General features: G+C 35.8%; 1 protein-coding gene across 1 annotated transcript in view; it reads right to left on the bottom strand.

The window, feature by feature from the left end:
- Nucleotides 1-10372, bottom strand: part of LOC131678425 (NADPH oxidase 5) — a 300998-nt gene extending 290626 nt beyond the window's left edge. Inside the window, exon 1 of the mRNA XM_058958575.1 lies at nucleotides 9243-10372. Coding sequence (XP_058814558.1) covers nucleotides 9243-9971 — 729 coding nt within the window. The 5' untranslated portion in view covers nucleotides 9972-10372. The remainder of the gene's footprint in view (nucleotides 1-9242) is intronic.
- Nucleotides 10373-12547: the final 2175 nt, after the last annotated feature.

The following is a 12547-nucleotide window of genomic DNA, read 5'->3' as shown; positions in this document are numbered from 1 at the left end:
GCGGCCATAACGTAGTTGGTAAATCCATTGCCCTGTACGTAACCCACCTGGGTTCGATACCCAACCCCGCACATAGCGTTAGAAATTTTCCTAAAAGATTTTTTTAACCTGAAAAGAGCCGTATGACCATAACGTTCAAACTTCTATTATCAAAATAAAGCAACATTAAAACAATAGTCCGTTTTCGTATTCCGGGGTGACTTTGATCACCTGCATGTTCACTCACATGAAGTTATTAATGTCAATGTTTTTCATTCAAATGTTTTGTTTAAATTAATTCTGGAAAGATACCCATTGTTAAATAGATATTAATTGGTATTATAAAAAGTATTTCAATTTGCTGTACAATTCGAGTAACCAAAGTCGTATATTTTTGTGTCCAACTAGAATAAAATATTCTGAAAACCTTTAAAGCTGCTAAAATGGTTTTATTTCTGTGCTTTATCAATGTACAAAAAGTTTCATCCATTTTAACACGTTGGAATATTGAACAATAAAAAAATGTTGCGAATATTAGCTTAAAGTAATTTGAAATAATTGCCAACTAGTTTCACAAAAAATGTAAATAAACAAACTCATAAAACTAAATTTGGCACATCCCAATCTAAAGGAAAATAAAAACTCGCTTGTAATTTATTACTCTTGCTCAAATCTGAGATTTATTTGTTTTATAAAAACCGATTTAATCCACTTAGCAGTGAGATGGGACATTTCTTACACATATCACTGTTGGATCATTCATTAGTTTGCAGAACTCATGCCAAATAGGCACCCAACTAGAAATGGGATGAAAACAGTTTCTAGTCCTGCATGAATAAAATCTCGAATAAACTAAATAAATGATATAAAATCATTAAACGAAACGAAATAAAAAAAAATAAAAAATGAAATAAAAGGTGTTCAAATTCATAAAATGAGTAGAATGATTAAGGTAAATCAATTTTATATTACACACGAATCAAATTATATTAGCTTAATTATTGAAAATTTAGACTATATTTAGAACTACTTATAAGATTAATAGAATAAATTGACTCAAACTAACAAGTTGAATGAAATAAATAAAAGGAATTACTGAACATGAAATGAATAAAATTAAAGAAACAAAACGAATTAAATGAATTAAATGAACCAAACGATTGAATTAAATCAAATGAATCAAATGATTCAAATGAATCGAATGAATCAAATGAATCAATTTAATCAATTCAATTTAATGAATGCAGTGAATACAATGGAGATCAAATGTATGTAATGGAAAATAATGGAATGAACAAAGAAAATAAAATGTATAAAAAAATAAATGAAATGAATAAATAAAACACACGAATCAAATAAACAAAATAAGCTGAATTGATAAATTGAATAAAAAAGAAGAAAATGGGCAGAATAAAATGCATTGATTGAAATGAAAAATTAAAGGATGTTTAAAGGTTATAAATTAATAGAAAAAAATAAATAAATTGTGTCAAATAAATTATTTGGATGAAATGAATAAAACTGAAAAAATATTTAGATTAATAAAATGAGGAACAAATCTATGAACTGGAAAAAATGAATAGAATGCATTAAATGAAGACAGTGAATAAAATAAATTAAATGAATGATATGAGTAAAATGCACGAAAAGAATAAACTGGTCAGAGTGAATCCAAATGACGAAAAGAATAGAGTAGATAAATTGAACGCAGATGAAAAAAATAAATAAAAAGATGCTGAATGAAATAATTAATTAAATTGCAATGATCATTTAAAGTTAAAGTTGAAAAACATTTTTGAAGATAGATAACCCAATCTTGAATTTAAGAACCATTGTATCAGAAAGTTATGAAGTGTTTTTGGAAATCTTATCTTCTGAGAAAAGGCTAATTAATATACATTGAGCAGTAAAAGAGACAGGTAGGTACATCAAAGTTTTTATTTGCATTAAAATAAATAGTGTGAATTGTCTAGGCTATGTCGACAGCATAAAAGGCGTGCATTCAATTGATTACATTGATTACAGTCTCCTTCCAGCCATCCTTATAGCTTGCATATTGTTTTATTCGGAATTCTCGTTCAGGAAATATGGTAAAATAAGTTCTATACAAACCAATACTGTGGAAAAGACATGGTTCAAACTATCAGGATGGCAAAAGTTTAGTCAGATCAACTACTGTCCAATGCATAAACTCTTATTGTAATCCTCGCTAATTGACTTCTACAATATGGAAAACTCGAACGAAACGTGTGCTGAATTATCCAATGCCTCACTACTAATTGTGACTGCCATTGAAACATCAATTGAAGTGTACTCAGTATATAGCAGATATGGACGACGATAAGTTAGAAGACACATTGTACTTGCATCCCCCATCGAGAGTGGGGACTTTAGGAGACTTCTTTTCCGGATCTAATTTTTGGGCTTTGATCCGTTATTTTTCATAAAAGTTCATACCTATACAACGTATGTGCATTTAGACTGAACAAACTAATTTATTTGTTTGTTTAGTGTTTATTTGACTAACTAGGAAACGAATTCACTGGGTCTTTAATGCGGGTGGGAAATACGCATGGTCTTGTCTGAGTGAATGACTTTTGAATTATGTATGAGGGTGAAGAATTGACAATTCGCAAGATCAATTCAAATCCAATTACCAATTTGCGGCAATCATTTCAGCACGAGGAATAAATGTTTTATGGTCATATTTAATGCTTTACTTTTAGTCCATTAACTCATCAGTCAATTATACCGAGCTAAGAATAAGTACGTACTATTTGGAAACGGGAGGTGCTTGATTTATATTTTTTTCTGTTTCGCGTCTTTATTGTAATATCGGAACGTTTACTTGAACGAGGTGGAAAATTTCAAGTTACGGGATCTAAATATGCTTGTGATTATACCAATAAGGACCATTTATAAATTCTGCCACGCTATTTTCGTGACCGAAGGTTTAATTGAAAACAAATTGGTGACAAGTGGTTTAGTGCGTATTTGCAAATATATTCGATCACTCTTATTGAACTGGCAAATATGATACTTGGACCCATACGACGCGCAATCTGTTATTTTTTGCAATCACAAGTGACAAAACATTCGAGGATCTGGCGCGTTTTAGTCTCATGGGCATTGAATACGTTGTTTTACCAAAATAATAAACCAAAAAATCAGTAATTCTCAGCAAACCAAGAGGTTTTCTGCTTCGCATTGTACGTGTGTCAAAACTACGGTGACAGAAATATCCAAAATTTTCCCTGAGAAGCTTAAGGTAGTGGTAAATAGTCCGAAGCAGGCTAATGATATTGCTTGTCTTAAGCCTTTTACGAAAGAGTACATTATCTAAGTACCAGCTAACAAGGTGGAAATCGATGGCGTGGTTTCCTTTTTGAGTTTGCATAGCACGGATTTGTTGAGTAAGGGGGTTTTAAAGGTCCCTTGCTTCAACCAGTACATATTTCGCATCCTGTATTTAGGATGACAAAAATATATGTAACTAAACTATTGCTTCAAGAGCTTTTATATACTCGGAACAAATAATCTGTTTTAATTGATGCACCTTTGAGCTGGATGACATTATATGATCTGAAAATTATTTTTGACATAAGACGAGATAGACTAATCAACTGTTCAGCAAAATTATAGTACAATCTTTTCCAAAGCAACTTCGCTGCAGACGTCATATTTGTAACTTTAATGGTTTTCAATTTACAGCTTTTAGAATGTTGTGAATATTGATATTGTTTGTAGCGTTGAAGGTAAAACTGTTAGTGTAACCTTGCAATTAGCTTTGAAATAAGATCAGATAGATAAACAAAAGCTTAAACAAAGCAGTCCGAATATGGTGAAGGGTACGCTGAATAGTTTTTTCAGTGCCAATCATGTTGGAATTCACCTGGGAAGAAAAAACATTCGCGTACCAGACGCGAACTCCGACAACGATCTCCCAACCCATGGTGGGATAAAGAGTGCTCAGATGTATACGCGAAAAAGACCTTCACAAAGAATTTCTGTATGACAATTTCAGGAAGTACGCGACGTTTGAAAAGTCAATGAAAAGCTTGACAAAATTTAACAAACGCGGTTATTGGCGCAGGTTCGTCAGCGAACTACCGAAAAAAATATCGAAGAGCATTTTTTGGGGCACCGCCTGACGTATGCGAAACCGAGACTAACGAAAACGTGGAATATTCAATTAGCTTCTTTTGCCCAAAAAAGCTTGACGGACTCTGAGCCTATCGCGTCACGTCCCCCTATGATGATGTTCGTCTCCATCTGCTTGCCACAACGACGATTGCTCAATTTGGCGCAGCATTAATCCAAACCGCCCACCAGCGCACAGTGGCACCATAATAACATATCAAATAGCTACAATTTGAGTCTTTGATTACAAGACTTAGCATACATTAATAAATAAATCTAATCAATCGTGACTGTTACATAGGTTATAGCATCATTGGTGTTATCACTTCTTATTCGAAAAAGTTCTTGATCATACACTATCCCATAAATCTTTCAATGACTGCCTTAGAATAAGATGGTAGATTCCACATATGAAAATGTTTTGTAAGATTGTAAGATCCTTTTTATTTGACACCCAATATGCCTACACTGGTCAAGTTACGGTTGAGATATTGAACAATTCAAAAATGTAGCAAAGTTTCATGGTTTGAAAGCATTTACTAAAAATGCTATATCTCAGCCCCTCGACCGAATTTTCACAACATTTGTTCACGAAATTTTTTGCAAGTTTTGCAGTACTTTCCAAAATATAGCTTTGGTTTATTGAAAAAAATTGACATTCGTTTTGTGTGGATTTCTTCAAAATTAACCAAAAAATATTTTTTTCGCCATGATTAAGAGGTTCTATAATTAATATAAGGACTTTTTGTAAAAAACTTTTAAATGGGATTTATTCTCTAAGGTCCACAGAAAAATAAAAGAAATATTTTAAAAATAATTGGGCTTTTAAAAAGTTTTGAAAACCACTTATATAGGACAATTTAGCTCAAAAATTACCATTTTCCATAAATCGCATTTGCAGAACCTCTAGATGATTTTTTAGAAACATGATTTGTTCTACAAAAGTGCCTTAAATATGAATATCGATTTTTTTAGGACAGCCTATTGCACAGTGATCACCTCCATGCAAAAGTCAGATAAAACTTCAAAAGTTGCCTGAATCTGATAAAAATTTTATCTTTCAGTAATTTTATAACGCTAAATTCATATTTGATGTTATTTAAAAAAAATTAACTCAATATTTTGACACGTAGAGTGGCTCAAAAAATTCAACAATTACGAATATAAAGCACACTATATCTGAAAATTCATTTTCATACAATGAAGTGAAGTGAATTTTCAACAGAATGCCCGTTTTTTCAATTGTTAATAATTTGGAGAGACATCCATAATTTACATGACGGATCCAAGGATTCAACACTACCATGTTGGCAAGCACGGGAAATCGCATCACGAACCGTTCATTCGACATTCCTTTGGCAGATAACTTAGCTCACAGAGCTCTTCCCGAGCTAATCGCGCTCTATAATGGGTTTTCATTAAATTTATTTCTTTCGTTTTCATATTTTCACAACACAATAAATGCTGGGAAAATCATCTGTCATTTATTGAATAATTACAGTTATACAGATACAATAATTACGGATTTTTGAAATTCCGAACATAGCTAACCGCTGAGTTACGAAGAACTCCAGTATATCTAATTCTTTGTAGGGCTTCGTAAAGCTATCTGCCACAGGCTTTTTCAATAAAAATGTAGCGAAAAAATACGTTTAACATACAAACATTTACGAGTGAAGATTCCACATTGCTGTTGGAAGTTGAAGGTTCATCGCTCATTCGTAGGTTGCACATCTATGTCCTACTGCGAAGTTTTTCAACCTATTTGCTTGAATAACGCATTTAGGGTTAATCAGTGAGCACAAAATAATGGTTACTATGTGACCAACAGTCAGTAACTGCCGCGCGAGTGAGCGAATTTTTCCATGCGTCTCCTTTGGAATAATCATGAAAAATCACAATTCTCATACCTCGGAGCAAAACAAGATATTCATTTCCTGAAAGTACAATAATTTTCAAGTATCATACACTACAAAGGATATTTTCGATCAGTTTTAAGAAAAGTACAACCACTTTCAGGTGATAATAAAAACTCCGGCCTTCGTATTTAGCGGGGAAATTGAATCGGTACGATCACTGTCACCAATGCAATAATCGTGTGTTCTTCTTGGGAGTACCATAGCCCAGGGATAGCATAAGGGTTAGTGCATTGAGCCAGAGTGCTAAGGGTTGTAGGTTCCAATTCTACCACTGGGGTGATTTTTTCACATAATTACTTCCGTTTAACTTCATATTCCGATCTGTTTTCCCCGTTGGATACTACCAAAAAGTTCTAAATAAGGTCAAAATACTAAAAATTAATTATTATTCGATCCATGGGTATTTGTTACTACTTTACTATAGTTTATATCAAATAGCTAATTCTGTGAAGAAAATTGTTTGGCAATGTTCGCACTTATAGAATGTTATACAAGTTTCTAGTTTGTTATATTTCAAAGATATACTCAATGTTTCGAATTATGTACACACGATAAAACAACGGTAAACGGTTTCGTAAGTTACGATTGTTGGGAGATTTTACTTTGGAATAAACTCGAATCTGAAAAACTGAATACAATCAACAAATGCATAAATTTTTAAAAATAATGGCAAAATTATTATAAGATGAAATTGAGTGATAAAATGGTTTAAATGAATACAAATTTTTTAATTGAATGCTAGTTAAAATTGATAAACTTATAGAAAATTGAAATTATTAAAGCTGAATAAATAATTAAATGAGTTAAATTTTCGTAGGTAATTTAATTAATAGAACAAAAGAAATCATCAAATTTAAAAAAAGGTTCAATAGTAAAGCCTGTGAAATTAACAGAACAAATTGTCGGTTAGCATGGTCTCGCTTTAAAATGGAACCAATGATTAGCATAAACTCTTGACTCCTGCCAGCAGAAGACAGAAGATTAATCCGTAAGATAACCAAATCCTTGCCTATTTGAAATCTCTGCTCTTATTTCATTACTATTTGCTCAAATTTTTTGAAAACTATATCTACACACTTATTTCTACCCAATTATAGTTAGTACCCGAACATAGAAAATTAATGAATGAATGGATAAAACTACGAAGACCCCGAGTTCGTAGAGACCCTAAGCTTCGGGTAGTTTCCATTTTTCTCGGCTCAATAAAAAAATAATTTCATTTCCAGAGGGCGGCCTTCCGGCTGATTACAAAACCTCTTTTATGTAAACTATTTTATTAATCCTCTAGCATGGGTAATAACAGTACATCGTTTACACGTTCGTCGGGAAAGAAATTGTTATTTCATTGCTTATCACGAATTTATTTCAGTGTAACTGTTCCTCTTACAACAATAGTTTCAAATAAATAAAATATAGTCGTCGTGCTTCCCAGTCTATTTAATTTATCAATAGTTTTCATTAGGTGGGGAGGAGGTAAAGCATTTTCGGTGAAAAAACTCGCTCTATATTTTTTTTGTGATGCAGAAAGTGATAGTCTCTTCAATGAATCCAATACAATAAAACAACAATTGAACAATATTTTTGCAAATTATCATTATAAATTATACAAATCGGGTGAGTGAAAGTGGAGTCACCGCGGAAAAATGCGGTGTACATCATAACTTAAAATCTTTTTGACCAATCATTTTTAAGCTGCGCACAGCTCTTTATCACATCATTGTTCAGGAAAGTACAGGAGCATTTTACAAAATTACTATGAAAAGTTTTAATGCTTCGTGTTCCACTCGTCAGTAACTGACACCAACTTGCTGCCAACTGTTAGACGATATATCCAAACTAACACCAATTTGGCGCCAGTTAGACGCTAAATCCAAACAATTCACACGTCTAATGCAATTGGCTGGTACCGAGTGATGTCTCGGCTAGCCAAGCACAGAAGCTCTGGATCGCTGACGAGTACAGGGAAACGAACAGCCGTTTGGCATGAGAGCCAAATGCCTGCGAATATACAACCTTTAATGGATTAAACAATTTGCGGGCACAAGACCTAACTTTGAAATTAATATTATCATTATTTTCCCAATAACTTGTTTCACGATTTTTTTTAGCGGATTTTTGGATTCAAAGTGCTGTGAAAAATTCGAAAAATTGAGCAAAAAATAAAAACTCCCATCATTACCTGTGGAATAATATGAAGAAGAACTGTGCAAAATTTCTAAACGATTCGTCCTGTGAATTTTGAGTTATGAAGTACATCGTTGAACGAGTTTTCTACGAGGCGCCTCCGTGGGTTCACTGTCACTCGCTCAATTTTCAGTATTTTGTCATAAAAGTTAGAGGGAATATGGTTCAATTGTGGCATTATTGCATGAAAATTGAATGAATTTACTAACACTCTCTATATCACAATAGTTCGCTTGTTGTTTAACAATATTTGATTCAATTAAATATCAGTCACTGTTCATAGAGTTGGTAATCCGAAGGTAGAGTTGGATGTTTTGCAAATTTCTACCAAACCTCGGCAGCCGGCTGACCAGAGCGTTTAATATATGATGTCAAAATTAGAAAATATACTAACAAATTTGTCATCCCGTGATTCATGTGAATTTCTAGGCCAAATGTATCAGAATAACATTCTTTCAAAAAATAGTCAAATAATTCTTCAATGAGAAGCTACCATCTCTTTTCTAATGCACAACAAAATTCCAACTTAAGCCATTAGCGACGCGCTGCCTAAGACACAGCTTTTTCACGTTCAACCGAAATGCAAGAGCATCGACACAAGATAATAAATGTTTTCTCCAGAGGTCTTAACCTGCCGCACATCTCAAGAGGGCATCATCAGCCCCGCGAGCACAAAGAGCAGAAGAAGATCATCATCATCATCAGCTGTTGTGCGGCAATTTGCAAGATCCGATCCGATGAGCCGCAACCGCTCGATCATAATCGTGAATGTATAAATATGCAAATAAATGCAAATGATGGTCTATATGAATAATAAAGTCTTTCGCATGATCCCCTTCAGGGTCCTCGGGGTGCTGTGTAGGAACGGAGCACCACTATTAAAATTACAAATAGCACTTTGCATTGTTTTCCAATAACTATGTTTTCTCATGAATAAACACTTGGATCGGCGTGGGTTGTACAATTCTTCGTTCACTCGATGCACCGCCAAATCGCTTTACATTTGTATATTTGACTCACCTGTTCTCGGAAAATTCGCTTGAACCCATCGACGGAGTGCTTTTCTTCACCAAAAATGGCACTCAACTCGGAAATCAGCAACCAGCGACGTTTATCACGCTTCACTTCCAGCTCCATCGCACTAACGGCCGGACCACTGGCCACGACAACACTTTTTTCAATTTTATCACTATCGGCCAAATTTTGCTTCTTCCCGGAAATTGAATCATTCACGATCATGCTTTGAACCCTTATGTCATTCACCAATCCAGCGGAAATGGGATCAAAGTTGTCGGTTGGCGGTTGCCTGGAAACTGGGTCACTGGGTTTCAAGATCGACGTAGGTGGCTTCGGTTCAGGGTCAACGGTTTCACTTTCATCCGCCCCGTGTAGCGAGACTTTTCGCTGGTTCGGGAACACGTCCGAACTGGACACCACAACGGAATCTACAGTATCACCTCTCTGATGTAAATCATTCAAATAGGAATCATTTTTCTGCTGCAAAAATACAAACGGGTTCACATCGAAATGGGACAGTTTGACACTTTCACCTTTCTGGGTTAAGGTCGGATCCGAGGATGTACCGGGCAATTCGTTGGAAAAAGAAACTTTTTTCGGACCCTTGTAGGGTAGCTGCGGAGATGGGCTACGGGAGCGGGACAGCTTAGAGACTTCACTTTCGTTTTCATTGTACACGGTCAGGCTGTGACGCTTCGGGCCCTCCGACGAGCTGGTTGATGGCGTTTCCATGGCTACACACTGATCTTCTTCGGCGGTCACTTGTTCAGTTTTAGAACAGCTTTTGCATGATTTTCCTAGAATGCCACTTTTTCCCTGTACTTTTCTAGATATGAACTATTTCAATTTTTTTTCACAAGATTGATTTCACTTTTCGCGATATTTTATTAAAATCTTTAAAATCACCAATGTTATCAAATCTTTAAAATCACATATGTATCAAGAACACACAAAGTATCACCAGCGTAGGAGCACTTCACTGGAGACTCTGAACACCTAGAACACCAACGGCAGCGGAGACACTTTTTGAAGCTCGACGTAACGCTAGCAAATCCGAAACAGAACTGACTGGGCCAAAAGGGTGAGACTCGCAGGTTGCCAACTCCGCGGCCAAGACACTTGATCGCGCGATCCACAAGTTGCACCTCTCGGGCAGCAGCATGATTCAACCAGCAACCAGCGCAGCGTTGGCGCGAAAGATGTTGTACCCCTACGGGTTATATTGACCGAGTCTGTTTTGATCCGTGCTTCGGGGCAAGCGTTACGGTGTGTTCATCCAGCATCCACGGCAGCAGCAAATCGGCCGCCTGGTTTGGACCAATCAACGTTGCGAGTTGAATAGTGTATACTGCGTGCGAGGTTCGTGCCATGTTCAGCTTGTTGATCGAGAAATTCATTCGGATGCGATGAACCAGTGGTTACTGATTGAAATTGATACTCAAGCGGTATCGAAACGGCTTTAATTCATATAAGAAGGAAGCAGACGAACGGCTTATCCAAAGGTTAATTTGGTTATGTTTTAATGAGGATGAAATCAACTGAGACTGAACGTCGCCGGTGCCAGTGGAAGGCGTGTTCATTTTGGTTATCGAATCCGTTTCCGGTGTGAGTTTTATGTCATGAGCATGGGAACGGAAATCGCTACGGAGTGCGTGTTGGTCGGGTGATCAGATTAAGATCACAAAATCATGTCAATTGTATATATGCGGTTTGAGACGGACCAAGTGTCACATTTTCTGATCTACAACGACGTCTAGGCATAATAGTCATTAGTAGGTTGGTCACCTGATAATTTAAAAAGAAACCGGAAAAGTCGTGATCAGTACAACTATACAACAGATCAGTACAGTAGGTTAATAGCGACTTTTGGGCAACGGAAATGTTTATTGTGTTTCGGTGTTATAGTTCGCAAGGGTGTGCGACGTTGATTATTTTTACAATTCGCGCGTCGATCGTATTTATTCAATCATACCGATACCAAATATTACGCAGGTTGTAATTTAGAATATGGCAAACGCAAAGTAATATGCAGGCGGTGGTCATCTATTTTCGTCCGCCTCCCTTATCACCTATTTTATGAGGTGATTCATCAACAGTGTTATCTTTGAGAAAGATTCCTTTTTTCGATCTTTTTTTATTGCAAATAATTAAGTTTTCATTTTGATATATTCAGAATTGCACCGACAGTTGTCACAAGTCTACCTTTATCAGGACACATGTTAGTGAACTCGGGTGATTCGTAGTTATACTGTCTAAGCTCGACCCTCATTAACAGAAGACAAAGATTATGCCCGTACGATATTAAGCCTGTTCTAATGACCATGCCACTTCTAGTTTTCCGATCTGTTTACTTCACATCCTTGCTCTCACTTGAGTACTATGGCTCTAATTTTCATAACTTTCCCTACCCAGTAATCTCTAGCTAATTGAATGTCGTTAAAATGTAAAAAAAAAATTAATTTTAAATATTCTTTGATTTGATGGCATTGTAAGGGAACACGTGCCCGCCGGTTGATGCCAATCGAGCTGACATTGCTTTGGACTGATCAAACTAATTTCTTTGTTTGTTTAGTGTTTATTTGACCAACGAGGAAACTAATAAACTGGGCATTTAACTGTTATGTGTTCAACAAAAAAAACACCTGTAACAGGCCAACGTGGGTACCCGGGTACCCACAAACTGAAATGCTCATAACTAGGGCTTCCTTTATCCGATTTGGACACTTTTAGATTGTTTGGATTCAGGAACTCCAATTTTTGATTTGTCAAATCGAATCGGATGAATGCATCTGGCGCTTGGTAATCCGGATTTTCCGGGGTAATGTTCCTGTACTAGGGATTGATTTGTAAATTTTAATAATGTCCTAGCAATATGAGTATCAAAACTCTTCAAATTGTCTCGGAAGTCAGTTATTTATTGTTACGGGACCCTATGGCAATTTAAAAAATTGAATTGGAATGAAATGGCCACTCACGGCCCCACGGGAACCTGTTCCGGGGTCAAATCACCAAATGGTTCCAAAACCACGAGATGTATCAGTAGGCTGTCCTACTGATACAATTCCAAGAATTTTGATACCCATATTGCTAGTATTACATTGAAGTTCAGAAATAGTATCCCAGTACTGGAACCTGCTTCCGGAAATTCGGATTCTTGGGAACCGAATGAAGTAACCCGATTCATTTTCACCAAATCCAAAAGCGGATGAGTTCGTGAATCCAAAATACTCAAAAGCATCAAAATCGGTTGAAAATTACATTTGTTACTTGCATTTCAGTTTTGTGGGTACCCGGTTACCCACGTCGGT

The sequence above is a fragment of the Topomyia yanbarensis genome, chromosome 2 (genome assembly GCF_030247195.1).
Source record: "Topomyia yanbarensis strain Yona2022 chromosome 2, ASM3024719v1, whole genome shotgun sequence".
NCBI lineage: Eukaryota > Metazoa > Arthropoda > Insecta > Diptera > Culicidae > Topomyia > Topomyia yanbarensis.
Note: the sequence above shows the minus strand (reverse complement) of the source record. Positions and strands in the feature narration are given on the sequence as shown.